The sequence below is a fragment of the Panulirus ornatus genome, chromosome 4 (genome assembly GCF_036320965.1).
Source record: "Panulirus ornatus isolate Po-2019 chromosome 4, ASM3632096v1, whole genome shotgun sequence".
Classification (NCBI taxonomy): domain Eukaryota; kingdom Metazoa; phylum Arthropoda; class Malacostraca; order Decapoda; family Palinuridae; genus Panulirus; species Panulirus ornatus.
In genome coordinates, this window is record NC_092227.1 from 50682928 (window position 1) to 50706993 (window position 24066).

The 24066-nt window shown below is 44.7% G+C and overlaps 1 protein-coding gene across 8 annotated transcripts in view; it reads right to left on the reverse strand.

The window, feature by feature from the left end:
- Window positions 1-24066, reverse strand: part of LOC139766161 (sodium channel protein 1 brain-like) — a 940735-nt gene that overhangs the window by 313226 nt on the left and 603443 nt on the right. For all 8 annotated transcript variants that reach the window (XM_071694448.1, XM_071694434.1, XM_071694479.1 and 5 more), the window contains 2 exons: window positions 9253-9423; window positions 7312-7505 (listed from right to left, as the gene is read on the reverse strand). In XM_071694448.1, the coding sequence (XP_071550549.1) occupies window positions 7312-7505; window positions 9253-9423 (365 nt within the window). The remainder of the gene's footprint in view (window positions 1-7311; window positions 7506-9252; window positions 9424-24066) is intronic.

Genomic DNA, 24066 nt, shown 5'->3' on the forward strand with positions numbered 1-24066 from the left:
GAGTCATCGGGTGGGAGAGGGGACAAAAGTTCTTGGAGCTGTGGATATGGCTGAAAGTATATTGGTTCCAAAAATGTTGTATGGATGAAAGGCATTGGGTATAAATGATAACGTGCGGAAGAGGATGGACGTGTTTGAAATGAAATATTTGAGAACAAACTAAGGTGCGAACTGGTTTGGTAAAGTAATAAGAGGGTAAGAAAGAGATGTGTAGTAATAAAAAGAGTGGTTGAGAGAGCTGAAGAGGGTTGGCTGAAATGGTGTGGACACACATAGAGAATGTGAAAAGACGTTGACAAAGTGGATATGTCTGTCTGAAATGGAGGGGACATGGAGAAGCGGTGGACCAAATTGAAGATGGAAAGATGGAGTGAAAATGTTGAGTGACCGAGGCCTGAACATCCAAGGGGGTGAAAAGCGGAGTAGGATGAACTGGAATAATGTGCCTTCAATGGACTGAAGTGATCATGGTGAACCATGGAAGTATCTGTGGGGCCTGGTAGTGCATAGGGAGATGTGGCTTTGGCGTACTGCACATGACAGCTAAAGAATGGATGTGAGCGATTGAGGCTTTCCTTCATATGTTTCCAGCGCTACCTCGCTAACTCGGGAAAAGGCGAACAAGCATATATATATATATATATATATATATATATATATATATATATATATATATATATATATATATATATATCACTATTATTATCTTACTCTGTCGTTGTCTCCTGCTTCAGCGAGGATGCGCAAGGAAACACGAAAAAATTGCCCAACCCACCCACATACACATGTATATACATAAACGCCCACACACGCACATATACCTATACATTTCAATGTATAGGTATGTACTATACACATACACAGACAAATACATATATACACGTACATATTCATAGTCGCTGCCCTCAGCCATTCCCGTCGCCATCGCCACCCCCCCCCCCCACACACACACACATGAAATAGCACCCTCCCTTCCCCCGCAAGCGCGCGAGGTAGCGCTAGGAAAAGACAACAAAGGCCAGATTCGTTCACACTCAGTCTCTAGCTGTCATATGTAAATGCACCGAAACCACAGCCCCTTTTGCACATCCAGGCCCCACAAAACCTTCCATGGTTTACCCCAGACACTTCACATGCTCTGGTTCAATCCAATGACAGCACGTCGACCACGGTATACCACATCGTTTCAATTCACTCTATTCCTTGCACGCCTTTCACCCTCCTGCATGTTCAGACCCCGATCCCTCAAAATCTTTTTCACTCTACCCTTCCATCGCCAAGTTGGTTTACCACTTCTCCTCGTTCCCTCCACCTCTGACACATATATCCTCTTTGTCAATCTTTCCTCACTCATTCTCTCCAGGTGACCAAACCATTTCAATAAACTCTCTTCTGCTTTCTCAACCATACGCTTTTTATTACCACACATCTCTCTTACCCTTTCATTACTTACTCGATCAAACCACCTCATACCACATATTGTCCTCAAACATCTTTCCAACAAATCCACCCTCCTCCACAGAACCCTATCTATACCCCACGCCTCGCAACCATATAACATTGTTGGAACCACTATTCCTTCAAACATACCCATTTTTGCTTTCGGAGATAATGTTCTCGACTTCCACACATTCTTTAACGCTCCCAGAACTTTCGTCCCCTCCCCCACCCTGTGACTCACTTCCGCTTCCATGGTTCCATCCGCTGTTAAGTCCACTCCCAGATATCTAAAACACTTCACTTTCTCTAATCTCTCCATTCAAACTTACCTCCCAATTGACGTGTCCCTCAACCCTACTGAACCTAATAACCTTGATCTTATTCACATTTACTCTCAGCTTCCTTCTTTCACACACTTTACCAACCTCAGTCAACAGCTTCTGCGCTTTCTCACCCGAATCAGCCATCAGCGCTGCATCATCAGCGAACAACTGACTCACTTCCCAAGCCCTCTTATCCACAACAAACTGCATACTTGCCCCTCTCTCCAAAACTCTTGCATTCACCTCCCTAACAACCCCATCCATAAATAAATTAAACAACCATGGAGACATCATGCACCCCTGCCGCAAACCGACATTCACTGGGAACCAATCACTTTCCTCTCTTCCTACTGGTACACATGCCTTACATCCTTGATAAAAATTTTTCACTGCTTCTAACAACTTGCCCATATACTCTTAATACCTTCAACAGAGCATCTCTATCAACTACCACATGCCTTCTCCAGATCCGTAAATGTTACATACAAATCCATTTGTTTTTCTAAGTATTTCTCACATACATTCTTCAAAGCAAACAACTGATCCACACATCCTCTACCACTTCTGAAACCACACTGCTCTTCCCCAATGTGATGCTCTGTACATGCCTTCACCCCCTCAATCAATACCCTCCTATATAATTTCCCAGGAATACTAAACAAACTTATACCTCTGTAATTTGAACACTCACTTTTATATCCCCTTTGCCTTTGTACAATGGCACTATGCATGCACTCCGCTAATCCTCTGGTACTTCACCATGAGCCAAACATACATTGAATATCCTCACCAACCAGTCACCAACACAGTCACCCCCTATTCTTTTTTTTTTTTAATAAATTCCACTGCAATACCATCCAAACCCGCCGCCTTGCCGGCTATAATCTTCCGCAAAGCTTTCACTACCTCTTCTCTGTTAACCAAACAATTCTCCCTGACCCTCTCACTTCGCACACCACCTCGACCAAAACACCCTATATCTGCCACTCTACCATGTAACATATTCAACAAACCTTTAAAATACTCACTCCATCTCCTTCTCACATCACCAATGCTTATGACCTCCCCATTAGCCCCCTTCACCGATGTTCCCATTTGTTGTTCTCTTGTTTTACGCAATTTATTTACCTCCTTCCAAAACATCTTTTTATTCTCCCTAAAATTTGATACTCTCTCACCCCAACTCTCATTTGCCCTCTTTTTCACCTCTTGCACCTTTCTCTTGACCTCCTGCCTCTTTCTTTCATACATCTCCCAGTCATTTACACTATTTACCTGCAGAAATCGTCCAAATGACTCTCTCTTCTCTTTCGTTAATACTCTTACTTCTTCATCCCACCACTCACTACCCTTTCTAATCTGCCCACCTCCCACGCTTTTCATGCCACAAGCATCTTTTGCTCAAACCATCACCGCTCCCCTAAATACGTTCTTTGCTCTCACCTTTTTCCATTCTGCACTCAGTCTCTCCTGGTACTTCCTTACACAAGTCTCCTTCCCAAGCTCACTTACTCTCGTCACCCTAACATTCTCTCTTCTTTTCTGAAAACCTCTACAAATCTTCACCTTCGCCTCCACAAGATAATGATCAGACATCCCTCCACTTGCCCAAAAGTCTCTCTTTCACGCGCCTATCAATTAACACGTAATCCAATAACGCTCTCTGGCTATCTCTCCTACTAACATACGTATAGTTATGTATATCTCTCTTTTCAAACCAGTTATTCCCAATCACCAGTCCTTTTTCAGAATACAAATCTACAAGCTCTTCACCATTTCCATTTACAACGCTGAACGCCCCATGTACACCAATTATTCCCTCACTGCCACATTACTCACCTTTGCATTCAAATTACCCATCACTATAACCCGGTCTCGTGCATCAAAGCTGCTAACACACTCACTCAGCTGCTCCCAAAACACTTGCCTCTCATGATCTTTCTTCTCATGCCCAGGTGCATATGCACCAATAATCACCCAAATCTTTCCATCCACTTTCAGTCTTACCCATATCAATCTAGAGTTTACTTTCTTACACTCTATCACATACTCCCACCACTCCTGTTTCAGGAGTAGTGCTACTCCTTCCCTCGCTCTTGTCCTCTCACCAACCCCTGACTTTACTTCCAAGACATTCCCAAACCACTCATCCCCTTTACCCTTGAGCTTCGTTTCACTCAGAGCCAAAACATCCAGCTTCCTTTCTTCAAACATTCTACCTATCTCTCCTTTTTTCTCATCTTGGTTACATCCATACACATTTAGACACCCCAATCAGAGCCTTCGAGGAGGCTGAGCACTCCCCGCATGACTCCTGTTTCCCCTTTTCGAACGTTAAAATACAGTATTCTTTCTCCCCTATCCCCAGGGATATATATATATATATATATATATATATATATATATATATATATATATATATATATATATATATATATATATGGAGAATGGAGAAATAAACTTATAATCCTGGGATCTCTAAAATTTCGGCCCATAACCTTGGCCCCTCTTCAGGAAAGTGACACTTTACTGAAGAGGGTCCTAGGTTATGGGCCGATATATAGAGCTCCCAGAAATATTCTTTTATTTCTACAGTGAAGATTTTATATTCACACACACACACACACACACACGTGTGTGTGTGTGTGTGTGTGTGTGTGTGTGTGTGTGTGTGTGTGTTCTTTTTCGCAGTTTCCACGGTTAGTGTGGTAGGGTCAGGAACAGACGAAGAAATGGATTCATCCGCTCACATCCATTCTCTAGCTGACACGTATAATGTGCTAAAACCACAGCCGGCTATCGACAACCAGGTCTACAGACCTTTCCATGGTTTCCCCATAGACAACACTTCGCCCCTTACGTACCACGTCGCCCCAATTCACAGAGTCTATCACGTGCTCAATTCTTGCATGTTTAAGCCCTAAGCAATCAAATTATTTTCCACTCAATCCGTCCATCTCCAATTTGGTCTCCTTGTGCTATCCACTTCTGACTCATATACCCGCTTTGTTAACATCTCACTCATCATCTTGAAATGTCCACAACATATCAGCACACCCACTTCAGCTCTCACAACTACACACTTCCTATCACCACACCTCACCCTTACCCTATCATTTCTCATTCGATGAGCCCTCCTCACACCACGTATTGTCCTAAATCACCTCATTTCAAACTTATTTACCCTCATCCGTACTTTCTCGTCCACGCCTCGCAGCTATAAAACACCGTTGTGACGGATATTCCATCCAACGTTCCCATCTTTGCCATCGCCAACAATGACCTCTCTCTCTCCACACATTCCTCAATACGCCCAGGACCTTATCCCTCTATCCCACCATGAGGCTCGCTTCAGCCTCCTTGGTTCCATCCACTGCCATATCCACACCTCGGTAACTGAAGCACCACACTTCCAGGTTCTCTCCATTCAAACTCACACTCCAAGTAACTTGTCTGTTAATAGCCTTGCTTTTATTCTCATTTACTCTGAACTCTCCTTGTTTTACACACTACCAAAGTGAGACACCATATTCTGCAGTTTCTAATTAGAATCTGCCACCAGCGCCGCGTCATCAGCAAACAACAACTGATACCTTCCAGGTAGACCTACTCCCAGCAGACGGCAGACCACAGTATAAAGAAACAAAAATGCCATCCGACATTATTCACTTAATGATATAAAGAATAAACTACATTAAGACTGTTTAGTCATTCACCCGAGCTATCCATGGGTCAACATCTTACAGGCAAGATCAATCCAAATCCTGCACCTTAGATCAAACTCAAAGAACCATAAATCAACATCACGTAATCTTGGAGGAATGCGACGTTCTTCGTGATAGAGAGAAAGAACAAAGATGTCAATGTTCCGTTTCTCACTGTGAATTTCAGAACTCCGAAAGTCGATGCTGCCGGTATATTTTAGAAAAAGAAATTTACCGTGCCTTGGCCCAGCCCCCACCAGCCTACAGTGTACTTACAAATCAACAGAGGTCGCTTTCAGCTACACAATCAGGGCTGAAAAGTTCCACTTTCTACCTTCTAGTTCCACTACATTTCGTAATCATATCAAGAGCTAAAATTCGAATATCTCGGCGTTGATTCCCATCAGAGATAAGAACACCACAAACCCAAAGACGAAGCGAAATTTCAAAATTCGATCAAATTCACCATCTGACACAGATCGACTTACCCACAGCTTTAACTTGTGCCAAATTTCGTCGTAGGCAATAGTTAGCAAATTTCCAGCTAAAGCTCTTGCCAAAATCCAATTACTATGACAATACAGCTTAATTCCAGCTTGAATTTCCGCCTGGAGTATGCTTAAGCCAGACTTTGAAACCCTGCCATGCATAATACATAAACTTAAATACCTAACCAGACCGAGTGTAACGTTCATCTTTAGTAGCCACCAAAGTTCCCCATCCCTAACTATAATTCCCACCAAAACCAAGAGATAGAGGGCGGGGTAATATGGTCACGTAGGAAAAGTTAGGTAGCCAGCGGGTCACGTGTGAGACGCGCGTTCCTTACAGAACATCGTACCTTTTATCATCCATGTGGACGCCAAACCTGAGGCTTTCTCACGTCTCCTACCTTCATAAGTCCTTCAGGAAGGAGAGGAGAGGAGCGAGTACTGTATAACCAGCAACCAAGTTCTCCTGTGGCTCGTCAGGGTCCACACAAGTGCTGGGCGTCTTCATCCTGTTATCTCGACGGTACGATCTTTGAGTACGATCCTTGACCTAACTCTACACCTTTCAGGTCACGAAGTAGGCCATCATAAACCAAGGGTCATAACGTCGAATTCAAAGTTCATACCTTTGTGCTCAAGTGGTGAAGATGTTACTTTTAGTCCTACGGCAAAGATGGAACACATCTTGCAGTATCGTCTGTGACTAATACATTCAGGGAACGCTTATAATTCCGAGAAAAAACAAAAAAAACAGTAATCTGAACTCCTAAATCCCCATCCAAAGACCTGTTCTGGTAACAGGTTTGTTGAGAACGATCGAAAAGACTCTACGAAGACATTCTTAAAACAGCTGATCTGAGCAATAAGTCGCTTATTTCTCCCTAAAAAAATAAAAACTACTGACTTGCGTTAGTGAATCCTAAACCGCTGACTGAAACATAATCAGAATCCTAAACTGTCGTGAGAATGGGATCCAGTGATGTTCAAATGCTAGTTTAAGGGTTGAGCTGGGCACTCTTAAAATCAAAGTGATACATCAACGGACCCTTTTACTGGAAGATTACCTGAATATCTCCTTCCTAACAAACGCGGCTCCTCAAACATGATTTAAAGTCCAGACCTGGGCAAGGGGTCTGACTGGAACTCTTAGAACTTACAGAAAGACCCAAAACCCTGGCCTGAAACACGTCCTAGATTCGCCTGAACCTTTGGCCTAAATATGCCCAAACCTCTGACCTGGGTACGCCCAAAACCAGACTTTGGCAAAGCCCAAACTCTAGACCTGGGTAGGTCTATATCTCATGCACCTGGGTGCGCCCAAACCCCACACCTGGATAAGCCCAAACCCCTGACCTGGGCACGGCGTCCGGAGCGAAGTTGTCTGCCGTGTAGTTCTTGCCGAAGAGCTGCATGCCGATGACGGCGAAGATGTAGATGATGATGAGGAGGACGAAGGTCAGGTTTCCCAAGGCCCCTAGCGTGGAGACGATGATGCTCAGCAGCACCCGCATCGTCCTCCAGGACTGAGCCAGCTTCAACACACGCAGCTAAGGGGAAGGAGGGGCGAAGGAGGGGTGAGAAAGGAGAGAATATTGCAAGGCAAAGCGCAAGTGAGAGGTGAGTGAGGAGGCACAGAGGGAAGGGCGAACGAGGCGGTAACGATGGAGAGCTGTCGTCCGTGGGAGGTGGGAGGATGTTAGGGAACGAGAGTGCAGAAAGGGTGACATAAGGGTGAGGAAACTTGGCGGGTGTCAGTCAAATTACCACAGGAGGCGGACTGGTTGGCGACAGCTAGGGTGGGTAAGGCTTGCCTACACGTAAAAGGTTATGAACTTAACTGGGGAAACTCAGGGTGATGAATGAGGAACACCTGAGGGACACGTGTATGTGTGAAAGGCTTGGATTACGGACACCACTGGGGTAGACTCTCATGGGTACCTTGGTAGGAGTTTAGGACACCATTAAGTTGGATCAGGACGTTGCAAGGAGGACTGGGGAACTCTTCGTTAAGACTTTAAGACTCATGTTATTTAGAACATAACGTGGATCATAACTTCAATGGATAAATCATGATACATCATAAAATTAAGACAAATCTAAAGAGTCACTAGTAGGTTAAGACACTGTAGGGGTATTCTAGGTCATTGCAGAGGTAAACGAGGACAGCATAAGGGTTAACTAAGACGGTGGGGGTAAATCAGGATACTGTGGTAAATTAAGTTAAATTGATAATCAAGGAATTTTGCAGGAATAGGGAAACTGTAGTTTTGAAAAGGACACTGCACAGTAAATCACGGAAACATGATAAAGTGAGACATCAAATAGTATGGTACAACACTGTGTTGCAATGAATACATTATAGGAATCAATCTGGACATTACAGAGCATTACATACACTTGAAAAAATAGTACATGAGAATATCGTGTGATATGGATTAGGGCATTGCAGTGCAAACTACGTACATGAAGAAATAAACTAGGACACCACACGATGACTTAGAACTCTATGGTAAGTCAGGTAAAGAGGAAAAATAATAGAAAACAGCATTCACCCAGGACCACATACAGCAACACTAGCAACACTCACACGTCTCGCTCCGTGACACTAAAGTAGGAGACTCACACAGCAACACAGACAATACAGGGACATCGGCAAAACACACGAGTGACATTATCCTCAGCGTATTACCTCGCAACACACAAGCATAAGAAAAATGCGCAACACAAAAAAAATAATCCATCCTGATGAAAATCACCAACACTGACCGATATCATTCCTTCAATACAACATATAAAACACATTTTAAGAACACAATACCGTATGACAACGAGCATAGTAATAACGCACTGTACAGAAACACAGTCTTTTATGAAACAGAACACAAGTCAGCAACTCTCAACACCACACCATAGCTCACAGCACATTGATGTCACACAACACAAAACCACAAACTCCAAAAGAAGTCAACATTCTTCAAAACCACTCTATAACAGCCAACACATGAATGACGCACAACACAAGAAACACTTAAACCTTCACAAATATGGAACATAAGTCTGCAGCCATCAACATCAAACTGCAACACTCAGTACACTCAACATACAACACGGAAACACGAAATTATCCAGTACACAACACAAAGTCAGCAACAATCCTTGCAACCACAAAGTAGCAACATTAACCCAGCCATATCTCTTGATACAAACACACAACAGCAACACAGTTTCCCACCACACACACACACACACACAACACATGTGCAGCCATCAAGCCTCAACACCGGGGATACTGACCAGCCTCATCCCCCTTAGTACGGAGAGGCCGGAGCCGATCTCGAGGCCGAGGTCAAGCAGGGAGGCGAGGACGATCACCAAGTCGAACACATTCCACCGGTTCACGAAGAACTCTCTGCTCAGCGCCATCAACTTCATGATGCACTCCAGCGTGAAGACCGCCGTGAACACCTGCAGGAGAGAACACCCAGTGATGAACTTTGTTACTGTGAGCGGAGAGAGAGAGAGAACACCGGAGGTATTAGTATCAATCCTGAAATACATAATCAATGGGAAATACTGCCTCGGTGAATACTGCGACGCACGAGACTTAAAAGACAGTGTGACCAGAGCGAGAGAGGATGGATGTACGACGTTCCTGCCCGCATGTCTCACCTAACAAGACCCCTCATCACCTGGTGAGTTCTTGCTCAGTGCTACGGAGTCAGCCCGGGCATCACAGTAACGTAATCTTCAACAGCAACATGAGGGAGACGAATCAGGGTCAACCTCAAGGCTCATTGACACAGCGAAGACGATCAAAACACTGAAGATCTCTTCTCCACCATACAGACCATCTCCGTGTTCATAGAGAAAGTGGCGTGTGTGTGTAAAAAAAAAAACCAAAAAACCAAAACAAAACAAAAAAAAAAGTGATGGTGGCGTTTCTTACATACATCGACACTGTTGCTTGGCTGCCGCACAGAGGAAGTGTCGCCAACCGCTTGTACAGAATTTAGACATCAACCGCAGCAATGTGAATGACCATCATACTAAGTTATTACAAAAGATTAAGGAAAAACTACACATGCTATCGCCAAAATTGGTCAAAACTACAAATGATTACGCAAGGCGAGATATCTGAAAACGTTAACACGACTGGATGAATTAATATATTTACATATGTATGATTTGGTTCTATCTTTCATTATATCAGAGTCGGTGATGAAAATAATCCCATCAAGAACTTAGAAACGAGGCGCAATCAAACAATGTTTGTGATCTAAGACTACCGACTGACACTCATATGGGCCTAGGCTAGGATGAGCGATCCTCTCGCATGTTTGAACTGGAGCTAAAGATCGATGACAAGAAGTAGTACTTCACAAAGACTGATCAGCATTCAACATACTTTGGCCGAGTGTGAGGAAACAGTATGTGAGTATATAAAGTGTGTATTTATGTAAGGATATATAGAGGGATAAGTAGGTATATGAACTAGCGGTGATGACATAAAAAGATCCCACGATAGCTGGATAGCCACAGTAACGAAGCATAACCAGAGACTTGAAAACCGACGCCCTGGACGTAAGTATAGATGCGTGATTCGACTCTTCGAAGCCGAGCCGAGGGTCGACAAGACTAGTCTCACGGCGTTCGATATTTCATGGGAGGTCGGCATCAGAAAACATGGGTACGAAAATAGAATGCGAGTAAAGCGATTGTATCTCACAAAATTAAAAGAGGAACAACAACACGAGTCTGTACATCCAGCATGATTCAGTGGAACACGAGGTTCAAGAGGAACAGCTGGACCTTCACACAGGGGAGAGAAAGGTGACGATTTGCCTCCAGTTTCGAACCCTATTCAGCAAAGTATTCAGTGTAGTTTTGAGAAGGACGGCAAGTGTCACACTGTAAGAACAGTGGACAATACGAGACAGGAATAATCCAACTTCTAACATATATTGTGAACAGTTTAAGAAACATTTCTAACTTATCCAGACACTTCAATGCGATTGTAATATCTGCCAACGGACTTCTTTTACATTCCTCTTTATTTGTAGTTCCAATGACGTTATGTACAATGTCTACCACTGGTTCTCTTCCCCACATCGACCTCTGTAGCTTCTTCCAGACTAAATCGTATTCGCAGTAGGACCTTCTGTCGCCGTGACCCATCCTCATTACCCTGCACTTACTTGGATTGAATTTCATCATCCATTTATCAGACCAACTTTGAAGTAGGTCTAGGTCCCCCCTGTAAGCCGGTGCAATCGTTTTCATTCTCTAATTCCCTCACGAACTCGGCTTCATCCGGAAAAAAAAAAATGTTTAGGTATGACTCAGAAGCCATTTACTTACACCATGAATAACTCTGGGTCCAAAACTGACCCATGCGGCACTCCAGTTGTTATCTCCAGCCAATCTTGAGAATTTATTTCTAACCTGCTTTCATTTTTCCCTCCCACAGAGCCAAGGATATTACCACTTATTCCTACCTGCAGCTCTAGCTTCTTGATCAATCTCCGATGGGGAACACCGTCAAAGGTTTTCTGTCATTCTAGGACCACTGAGTGTGAGGGTTTGTGTCTACGCTCAAGGCTCCTCCACATTTGAGAGAGGGATCAGAAAAATCTGGAGTATGTAATCATTAGCGATTTAGTCGCATGTTTAAACACAAGTTGCGAATCAACACAGTGAGTACTGTGACTACGTATGATTGCAATCTGGTGTGATACAACATTGTAACATTGATTATGTGATTACACTTTGTGTTATGGGTTGTTTTACTCTCATGTTGCCTCGTCACTTACCCTTGTATAACCACTGTGTATTTACTCTTATGTGTGTGTACACACAGACCCAAGCACAAGCCAATTACCGTTTTATCAACCAGCTTCGAGGGGAGGACGAACAGCTGGGTTGGCTGTGGGCCATCTGCCGCGCCTAGTTTTCAAACTCAAGTGGGTTCGTGCGTGGATCATGGTCAGCGCTAACCATTACACCACGGAACCCCATGTGTGTAGGTGGGTTCTTGTGTGAACATGTGATCCACCCCCACACTCTAGATGGCAACCAGAGAGCAATTTCGGCAGTTGTGATCACACACCAACATCAACAAGACGGATGGACGGGGATAACACTATATGCCTCTCATGTCCTGTGGGCGAGGGCATAAGAATGCTAATGTGTGAATACTGGTGCGTCTTTGTAAGTCCTCTGAACAGTGGACTAACAGAGAGAGAGAGAGAGAGAGAGAGAGAGAGAGAGAGAGAGAGAGAGAGAGAGAGAGAGAGAGAGAGGCAATGCTGTAAATCACCTCGGTCATGCTTGCAATGTGACGTGGCCTCGAGCAACCTTTCCACCAAACCCTCTATGGTGTGAACTGCATCTGGTGAGAACACGTTCCCTCCGTTGATCGTCTCAGTTGATCATATTTGGAGAAAAAAGGTTTGGTTCACGTCATTCGTTCTCCAACTAGAGCATCAGAGGTTAGTCAAACACCCCACAATTGTCTTTCAAGACGGAAATAGTTCCTGATGTCTTAGTGGCTTATAGAGAGAGAGGGTTACACACATCCTGCTCGGTGGCAGGAACCACACTGCTGATGAATAGTGGGAAACGGCGTATCCCAAACATCACAGTGGGCTGGTGAGTGACACACATCATGGCAGGTCAGGTGAACATGACGGTCACACAGTCACCGAGACCCGGGGTGGAGGACAGGATTCAGTTGGTTCGTCGTCATCCAACATTGTATACATAACCATGATCACTATGTCTCCACGTCACAAACTACCTTCTTGTGATGCTGAAATGTATACCGAGTTGCGTGCCTCATCATATGATTATCTGGTATGAACGAACGCTAGAGGACTTACAGACATCCGTAATATACTTTTGAACAAATATACTAACGTGAAGGCTATATCCCTCGCTGTCTATAAACAAGATTGTGTGAATTTACGTCAAGCCATTACCTTTAACTCGACTCCCACTTGAACGTGATGGATTAAGCGCATGCAGCCCCCCGACCCCCCCCCCCCCCATCGTACATGTTCCATTAGCTTCTGCCTGAAGTGCTGATGTGAAACAATATCATCCACATCAATACAAGCAGTTTTAATTATACACCGTCCACGCAAGTCCTCTGATTACTACAGTCTGCTTAAAGAATCTAGATAAATAAATACACGGGGCACGAAAACCAAACATCATAAAGCCATCAAAGGGATCAGAGGGGAAAGGATGCCATTAGCACGGCAAAGGTTGTTAATTGGTTCATCTTCAAAAAATGTTTGAGGTTTGGCTCGTGGCTGAAAAGATCGGGGGCCCGCCTCCTCTTGCTTGAGCTCCGTCATTAATGTAATGGGCGGCGTGGCTGGCGGGGAACAGGTAGCCTCTCTCTTTAATAATGAACATTATTGTTCAGTGAACCTTGTTGCTGGCAGTACTGACGGTGGCAGTGACGAGCTGGGTAAAACTATCAGTAACGTCCACTAACGCGTTCACTGGGTATTCCCAGACTGCCTACCCTTGAAACAGTGACTCACACGATCAATTACGGTTATCTGCACTAACAATGGACATCACCTCCGGCTGTATGGTTATATAGTGGCCACAATCACCACTTATTCCAGTTGTGAAAAGCCACTGTAGCACTACATAATGACTCATGATTACTATTCTAAAGCTACAGTGAACGTTGATCATCAATGGTAATATTAATAGATAACCTACGATACCCGAACACAGTTCCCTACAGCTCGCTGCAGCATAGAACCAACGGGAACGAGACAGTATCCACACCCCCAGGACGTCCGGTAATGACGTAGCTCCCACATCATCGCCAAGCTCCCTCATCATCGCCTAGCTCCCACATCATCGCCTAGCTCCCACATCATCGCCTAGCTCCCACATCATCGCCTAGCTCCCACATCATCGCCTAGCTCCCTGACCATCGCTTAGCTCCCTGACCATCGCCTAGCTCCCTGACCATCGCCTAGCTCCCTGACCATCGCTTAGCTCCCTGACCATCGCCTAGCTCCCTGACCATCGCCTAGCTCCCTGACCATCGCCTAGCTCCCTGACCATCGCTTAGCTCCCTGACCATCGCCTAGCTCCCTGACCATCGCCTAGCTCCCTGACCATCGCTTAGCTCCCTGACCATCGCCTAGCTCCCTGACCATCGCCTAGCTCCCTGACCATCGCCTAGCTCCCTGACCATCGCTTAGCTCCCTGACCATCGCCTAGCTCCCTGACCATCGCCTAGCTCCCACATCATCGCCTAGCTCCCTCATCATCGCCAAGCTCCCTCATCATCGCCAAGCTCCCTCACCATCGCCAAGCTCCCTCACCATCGCCTAGCTCCCTCATCATCGCCAAGCTCCCTCATCATCGCCTAGCTCCCTCATCATCGCCTAGCTCCCTCACCATCGCCTAGCTCCCTCATCATCGCCAAGCTCCCTCATCATCGCCTAGCTCCCTCACCATCACCTAGCCCTAGGATCCTCCTTGAACCACGGGACTTCCATGCTCGTCAACCCTATCGGTCACGTCACTACAGTCGCTAGATGACAAAAGGTAAATAAAGTATCAATGAAACAAGTGATTAGTCTTTTATAAGTGAGGATGTGAACCGTCAGGATGCGTACGGTAACAGCAGTTCACAATGAGACACAGTCAAGTGTGGTAACCAATGTGAACTTCCAGTACTGATGCGAAAATTGGGGCAATGATTATAACTTATGATAAGCATCGCTTCACCTCATGTCTGTGGCCGAGTCGCCCCATGTGGCGTTTGGTCATCTCATGGACAACACCGTCCTCCATGACGTACTCCACTCATACCTGATACACGAGTCACGTGAACATCAAGCGCGCCTCATGCTCGTGTGTGTGTGTGTGTGTGTGTGTGTGTGTGTGTGTGTATCACGTGGCTAGTCTGCCCTGACTCATAGACGGAGTCATTTGGATATTTTGTCTCCCAAGATGAGCAATGGTGTAGGGCAGGTGGACACCCTGGGTCTTACTGGGTTTCTTTAGTTTAAGATCTATTTCTATTTTCTTTTATATGGATTTCGTTTCTCGTGCGATGATAATTTACATCTGAAACTTACAAAAGAGTAAATACTACTTCCTTTGTCAAATGATGTTATTGCAGGCTGTACATTATTTTGTGTTAATAGACAACTAACAATTTATTCCATATTGGAATAAATCTTCAAGAATGTGTTCTGTCTAACGGCAGTTCATCATAAAGTCCTAACAAGTCATACTATATCACTAACAATATTTACTCCATCCCTTTCGTATACCCAACAGCCCACCAACACATCACTCAGAATGTTACCACTAATTACTGTATTACTCACGGATGTAGCACGGAAGGGCTTTGACCTCCTGCGTGTCCGAAATTCTACCATGAAATGAGCTATTTTTTTCCTCATATACATATATGATGAGGGTTCTTCTAGCATGACACGAGATCAAAGAACTTCTCTAAACTGTGAAAACCGCTTCCATGACCTGCGTTAAGAGCAACATGCAAGGAGAAAACATTTGCAACACAGAGTTTTGAGAGAGAGAGAGAGAGAGAGAGAGAGAGAGAGAGAGAGAGAGAGAGAGAGAGAGAGAGAGAGAGAGTTGCAATGTTACAGGTGGAGGCCCCAAGAGCTGAAGGAGTTACCGATCGTTACGAGAAATGCTACCCTTTGCCACACCTCCAGCTGGAAAAAACTGGAATATTGTGGTCCCTCTCTCATGGTGCAAGACTGTACGTGTTACGAGCATGGAAGGCAGCAGCATGGGTAGCGAGATGAGAGTGAATGAGACCGCTAGTGACGTACTGTGAAGGCATGGCAAGTGACAATGATGTGAGGGAGCTACGGTGAGCAAGAGGTAAGGAAGGTTGAGGAGGAAGGTATAGTGTGAGATGGTATGGTGGAGATAGAGTGAGAGATGGTATAGTGATAGTATGGTGGAGGTACAGTGAGAGACAGTATGGTGGAGACAAAATGGGCCATGGTATGGTGAAGGAGGAACAGTGTGGGATGGTATGGTGAAGGAAGAACAGAAGGGATGATATCGTGAAGGAAGTAAGTGAAGGACGGACAGTGTGGGACGGTATGGTGGAGGAGAGTGTGGGATGGTATGGTGAGTGAGGCACAATGGACATATGATAAAGAAAGTAAAATGAGGCAGTTGCAGTACAGTATGGTGCATCACGGTCCCGTGGAGCCTCACTTAGACAACATACAAGAGTATTCTCTCTCTTTACTCGAGACTTAACGATATACAATAATTGTTTCATTACACTAAGTGAGGCGAGCTAATTATACAGCGGACCAAGCAACGAGTGTAATACTTCCCCGCTTCTTATAAGCAAAGTGTACGGGAGACACTGCAGTGGTTATGTGTTTGGGTATTTACACGACGCCTGTGTTCCTTTTTCTTCCCGCAGTGACCAATATGGCAGGTGCAAAATGTCCCAGTCAAGGCCATCTTGCGTGAATGATAAAAGAAAAAAAAAATAATCAGGGTGTCTGGAGGTGTTTGTAGACCTGACTCTTAAAGGAGGAAGGTTGTATGAAGAGGAAGAGACCAAAGAGGGAAAAGAATCCACAGTTTAGCTGTTCCAAGGAAAGAGGAAGCAGAATAACAGCCAATCCTCTAGTGACAAGTGTCCATATAGAAACTGAGGGAAGCAGCAGATATACGCGTCCCAAGGGTCAAATCCTTAGGGGAGGGGGATACACAAATAGCTTAATGGGCTAAATAATATGTACATAATAGAGAGTAACAACATCGCAGCGGATGGAATGAGGAGGTTGAAGAGATATGATGTCAAGAGGATCTATGACAAGCAGGGCTTTAGATTCCACTTTAATAGAAATGTGGAGGATGAGCCACCCATGTGTGTGAGCAGTATTCCATACTGGGCGAATAAAACCCGTAGACATGAAATATCAGTTCAAGAAAAATAATTACGGCACCACCTATACACCCACTCCCAGCTTTGGGGAAGACGATTTTGTGGTGATTATGTGGGGTTTCCAGGATAGTGTGGACGATAAGACTATGCCCAACAGGTTTACGTTTAACTGGGTTGAACTTTGGTGTTTTGAAACTGGACAGGGAACAACTTATTGTTAGAGACAGGTATAAGGAGAAATTGCAGACCTAGTATGCCAAATCCATACTGGTGACGTAAAAGAAGGGGAAAGGGATTCCAAGTGTTCGACGAAAGCGAGTTTAGGAGCGTTTCAAAGACTCTGGAGATAGCATGAGAGTAATGGGGCGATAGTTGGAGGGGTTAAAGTGGTCCCCTTAGGGATGGGCTGCACCAAGACGTGCTTCCAAGCGGAAGGAAAAATATAAGTTTTATGGCGGAGGCGAAACAGACACACACACACCCTCAGAACTCGCGGAGGTATGCCATCCGCACTATACACCTTGTCCATAAGGAAACGGGAGAGGACCTGGAAGACCCCCTGAGGGATGAGAATATACGAGGCGGCGTAGGTTTAATGGGAGGATGTGGGGGCGGAGGATGACAAGCTGAATCATTCACAGTAAGAGGAAAACAAGGTACCAAAAACAACAACTATATCAGCTGGAGGGACAGCAATAAACTGATCATGTCGGAAAAGAGGAGGAAAGGTTGAATTACAGAACTTGTTGATGCTTATGGTTCAGGACCCATAAAGGTACGTCAGCAGAAGTCAAGAGAACAAACTCCTTTCTTTCTTTATAGGATAGTGCCCATAGGGCTCTTCGAAGAACAGCTTTCAAATGAATCCGAACAGAAATAAAAACGGAGTAGGTATCATGGCAAGGGAAGAGTTTCATGGTACGCCATGCACCGTCCATGGCGCGACAGGCATTAGAGCAGGGGTGAGCAAACCTCGACTGCACTGCACGATGCATCCCGACCAGAGAGGCAGTATCTACCAAAAGGAAAGTCAAGGTTGGCGTTGCGAGGGGGATAGAGGATGGGCGTACCCAATTAGAATAACCGAAATAATGTTAAGGTCAGAGGACCCTAAAGGGACAGTAGTGTATTAACAGTGGGAGGGTCCACTGTTTTGGAAGAGTGGTCATGACGGTCGAGAACTAGGATAGTGTGTTTAATAAATTAGTTTCAGATCGTTAAGGAGACAAAATGAAAAGGCCTTGGTTCCACCAGGATCGTTCCGGTTAGATCCTAATCAATACTTGTGGTGTACACTGAAACCCAATGCATAGAAGATCTCAGCGTATGGATGTGAAGAGAAGCAGAGCCTCATGCCAAGACGTCAAAAAGTCGAGGACTTGTTTATAGCTGAAGAAATATGTGTGTGTGTGTGTGTGTGTGTGTGTGTGTGTGTGTGTGTGTGTGTGTGTGTGTGCACGCGTCCAAGGGGGTGGGTGATAAACAAAACACCAAAGCAAGGTAAAAGAGGGTAAAGAGATTACGAGCTAGATGGTACTAAAGTTTGGAGACTCAGGATCCACGAGGCAAGCAATAGGTGTTTTTGTACTACAAGCTCCAGCCCTCAGAACGGAAACAATGATGAGAGATGATGGTTGGAAGAGGGAAGCATCCCTGGCCAGTTGGATTTAAGAGAGAAGAAAAATTTAGGTGGTGTTTAACCGGGGAAGGTTACAATTAAGGCTGTGAAAGCTGCAGAAATGAAGAGAAAAAGAGTCAGGTCTGGGAGCTGTAGCTACGTAAGCTGGGCGAATCCAAGCCACATGAGGGCGGGCAAGTGGAGCCTGGGATCCCCCCTAACCCCTTCACCGTTGGCGCCGTTCTGAATCAGCGCCGGAGAATTATTTGATAGTCACAACTGCCGAAAATTGGGGAAGTATTGAAAGGTACGAAAAACAGAAGGGAAAATAAGTGTGCGTGAATTGTGTGCTGTCAAGTGTTGAAAATGACAGAGAGAGGATGTGGGACTGGGGGTTCCGTGCCAACAACCCACATGTGGATGGGACAACGGGGTAGGCGACAGCGATCTTGGCCTGGAAGGTGTACGCAACGACCGGAGCGGTGCTGACTCACTGCACCGCCACCACTGTCCCTCCAGAAACCCAGTCGGTGGTATACCTCCCTGGTCATGTATTATTGCTACCACTGCTATTGCTTCTACTACTACTACTGCTACTGCTACTCCTAATACGGCTACTACGACCATCACTACTACTACCATCACTGCTACTCCTAAATGCGACTACTACTACTGCTACACAGCAGCAGTAGGTACCATCTGCTACCTACAAAAGAGGTATACCTCAAAGTGACTGACGGTTACCTGTGGGTGTACCTCATACTGGGAGACTATCCAATCTATCCTTTCATGATTATGAGAATAATCGTCATTCTGACTGCATGACGGCCATTTATCATGCCATGCCACACACCCTAGAGTCTACTCGCATACCATAATGGATATGCGACACACAGAGAGAGGAAATCATCCGTAGAATCATAGAAGTATCCTGACATGTTAGGTATACTGTCAGTGTAGGGTCGTGACTGCCAGTATACCTGTTTTATCGTCTACGGTAAACAGCAAAGTTAGGTGTTAACGACTATATCGACAACACACACACACACAGCAGTTCATAACAGACGAGGCAGCAAAGTCTCTTCTTTATTCTGATTAATGACCGACTCGCGAGAATGGTTTTCGAAGCCTTCCCTAATGTCTTACCCTCTACTCCTCTCCTCTTCTTCATCTCTTCCATTTCATATTTTCTCTTCTTTCACACTATTACCCTTGTATCACAACCAAATCACCCTTCCTTTGCACTACTTCTTTACCATACTTTTTTTTTCCTTCGTTTCACCTTTCTTTAGTTCTACCTTCCTTCAGTCCCTATCCTTTCCATCTCTCTCCCTTTCCCTCTCCTCCTGTATTACTTTCCTTCAGCTCAGCCGCACAATGAACTCATTACTTTCCTCACAAACGAGTCTGTTGCTGATCTTAATTACCCAAGAGGCGGCGACTGTTTGCCTGTATGAATGACTGGATATATGAGGAACTATAACAGTTATGAATGACTGTCGAAACAAGGTGACTGTACCAATCAGGTGCAAGAGGGTTGGAGCTAACGAATGAAGAAGTAATTTTTCTCTTGTGCTGAGGACTAGATATCGAGCCAGAGTGTTGACTCCTGAGTGTGGAGGACTAGACAGCAAGCCAGTGTTGCTTCTAGAGTGTGAAGAACCGAGCAACAATCCTTGGTGTTGATTCCTATATGTGGAGGATCAGACAGTAAACTAAGGTGTCAAATCCCGGGAGTGGCGGACCAAGTAGACAGAAAACGTTCTAATCCTTTAACTCTGTACCTGAAGGATCACCCATCAGATCAGTGACATAGACCAGACTTACAGTAAATATGTTTCCGGGAGAGTTCATCTGCATCAGCACGACGCGGACACCTGACAACCAGACCCTGGAAGACTAGCTTGATCATAGATCTACAAAATGACTCGGTCTTGCTTTCAGTAGAATCAGTCGCAGAGTTGAAGTGTGAGCGGTTGTATATGGATGCGTGAGTGCAATGACAGAGAAGAGGAGGATAAGGATCCCCACTGGACACAACTGACAGAGCAACTCGAATGATTGGGTGGAGGAGTGAGAGGAAGACGTATGTAGTGAAGGGGGAGGGAGAGGTATGGCGTCCCAGGCTTACATGACGTGATGAAAGACGACGAGGAGTTTGTGTGTCAGCGGCCACCAGTGTTGCAAATAAGGACTTTAAGCATACATGTTGTTCATAAATACACTTGATACAGACACAGGAGGAGAGGGTAGACATGTGCATGGCTGATTTGTTTCCGATGAGAGGGAACAGGATGATATATAGCTGGAAGGAGATGGTTGGAAGTCAGATCTTGTGGTACTGTAAGTCTTTTACTGTAAATGACACAGAGTTAAAACTATGAATGAGCAAACAAGAATAACAGAAGTTAAGAGAGTGAATGAAACTATGAGGGATTGAAGGAAAAGCAAAGAGGATCCAAAACTGACCCAAGGTGAGGTGCAGGTGTTGTTGAGGCAGTTTAAGAATGGATCATCAAACGCTGCCATGGAGGTGTGTGGCAATGTGTATATAGCCTGTAGAAATAGAGGCACAACAAGGCGAAGCTGCAGGCCGTGAAAAAAAGAAAGCTGAATCTGCCAGAAAATTATGATGAATGGTAAGCGACAGGGGTACAATACAAGGTCCAGTATAGACATGTGAAAAGGATAGTATATAAGAACGGAAGGAAATCAATTTTGGCTATTTAGAGAAAAGATTAATAGGAATTTAAAAGCACAGCAAACTATTCTGGAAGAACGGAAATACAGGAAGAAGAGAGGCATGGGTAAGAAGCGAGAGCGTATTAAACAAGTCTGGGAGACGGCCAGTGATAAAGAACGAAGTGCGTAAATGACGGAGAAAAGATCTTACAGAAACGACAAAATAATGGTGAAAAAGGGTGTGTCTGTCAGAACATGAGGATTAGAGGTAAGAGATAAGAGATAAATGGGAAAAGAATACCTTACAGAGGAGGAAACAAGAGCAATAAAGATTTTAAAACAGGGAAAAAGCTGGGGGGTGCGGATGATGTGGTGAGCGAGATGGTGAAAGACAGAGGTGAAAAAACATTGGAGAGAATCAGGAAAGTGTGCGTGGAAGCCTGGAAAAGGGGTCAAAGGCAGTAATCGTTCCACTGTATAGAAGAAAAAGAAATAAAAGAGATTGTAAGAAATACTGAGAAACGAGTCTCCTGCCACAGTAGGCAAGGTATATGGTTGGATAACAAGTGATTGTTGTAGAAGGATTAGTGAACCCAGAGTTGGGGAGGAAAATGGTGGATCATAATAAGAAGAGAAGACAAGTAGTGGGGCAAGAGGAGGAACAAGAGAGGATCGACCCTTTTGATGCCGAACTTGGTCATCTAAGATCAGGCAGACGCTGCAGACACTGCACACTACCAGTCTGGCAATTCACTGCTTATACCATCAAGACACCGTCCATCAGGGCGAGATCCTCGGTACCGTCGTAAGTCCTCTTCAAAAACATGGATCCAGGAAAGACACATGATATACTTAACTGGAAAGCACTTTGGGAGTTGTCGTCTCAATATGATGAGCTTGGAAAACTTCTGAATGCCGTTACGAGCTCTTCTAATGGAAGCAGTCCATGCATGAGCGTAAATGGGGATATGAGCGAGTTCACGAAATGGAGCACATTAAGAGGTGTTTGCTCTTTCATCACAGTTGATTAAAGCTTTTATCGATCGGCCATTACGTGAAGTGAGAGCAAAGTTGGGCGACTGTGGCAGAGACTTAACCATGGAGAAACATAACAGACACTGACACACTTGCTGTTTCTAGATGATGCAGTTCTAATAGCTAAATTAGGAGAAGAGTTGAAAAGAATGATGGGCCAGTTCGATGTTGTACACGTAAGGTGTGAATTCTGGAAGTAAAGGCGAGTTAGAATACGACGCAAGATTTTATAAGCCATGCGGGATCACAGTTTGCCTGGTGAAGAATCACAAGTTGTGGATGTGTAAGAGCTGAAGAATAAGGTTTAGTAAGGAGAGCACAAGAGAAGCTGAAGTTAAAAGCGGTCATGTAAGAGGTAAAAGCTTGCGGTGAACCAAAAGCTCTAGTGACTGGGAATAATTCAAAAGCAGAGACGGTGTAGAAGAATCTTGCAGGAAGGAATACTCGTACCAACGCTGATGCATGTATAAGTCGGGTTAGGTTAAAAAAAAGAAAAAAAAATCAATTGATATAGATACTTTGCATAGTATAAATGGAATAAAGTGACAGACAGTGAAGAACGAAGGTATGAGGTGCTTTGCGTGAATGAGGTATTAGATAGAGGCGTGGATGACAGTATTTTGTGACAACGTGGACCTGTTGAACGTACAGTAGATGATAGACCGGTCAAGATGATAAATATATCAATATAGCATAAAATACAAAGATGCGAGAGAAAATACATTAGACGAGGATAGATGCAGCGAGAGAAGTGATTACGGTTCGGGATATCCCAGATGAAGATGTCTGGCTGGGGACTGGAAAAAAGTGAAACATTTTGTGTATAGATATGACGTGAAGTTCAAAGCTGGTTATGTGCCTGATCTGACCAATGGAAACAGAAGAATGGATAGACTGAGAGACAGATGGATAGACAGATTGATACAGTGCACAGGTAGACAGATTGGCAATTCAAAGACTAGAGTAAGAGTGAACGATCGCTGGCAATCGTCAAAGAACAACAGGTTTTCATGATCAGTGGACGGCGGTAGACGTGGCTCCTCTCCTGCTAGACAGACCTACAGGTACTGGGCCTGGGTGACGGGTGGCGCCCTCACTCTGACAGGAGCCAGCAGTCAATAGGCAGGTCATGTTCTCCATCACCTGCAACACAGTGTGTTCTGCCACGTCGTCCCTCCTCAATAACTCGCGAACTTTACTGTTACTCTCTTTGCTCCTCCACCGTCCCCGCCACAGCACACACCAGCCTATGCCAGGTAGTAACCAATATCGACCAGCCCAGAGTGAAGGATAGATACCTGGGTTGGGTGTGGGCCGAATGCTGTGCTAAGTACTCGAACCCATTAAATATATATATATATATTTAATGCTTGCATAGTGCCATTGTACAAAGGCAAAGGGGATAAGAGTGAGTGCTCAAATTACAGAGGTATAAGTTTGTTGAGTATTCCTGGTAAATTATATGGGAGGGTATTGATTGAGAGGGTGAAGGCATGTACAGAGCATCAGATTGGGGAAGAGCAGTGTGGTTTCAGAAGTGGTAGAGGATGTGTGGATCAGGTGTTTGCTTTGAAGAATGTATGTGAGAAATACTTAGAAAAGCAAGTGGATTTGTATGTAGCATTTATGGATCTGGAGAAGGCATATGATAGAGTTGATAGAGATGCTCTGTGGAAGGTATTAAGAATATATGGTGTGGGAGGAAAGTTGTTAGAAGCAGTGAAAAGTTTTTATCGAGGATGTAAGGCATGTGTACGTGTAGGAAGAGAGGAAAGTGATTGGTTCTCAGTGAATGTAGGTTTGCGGCAGGGGTGTGTGATGTCTCCATGGTTGTTTAATTTGT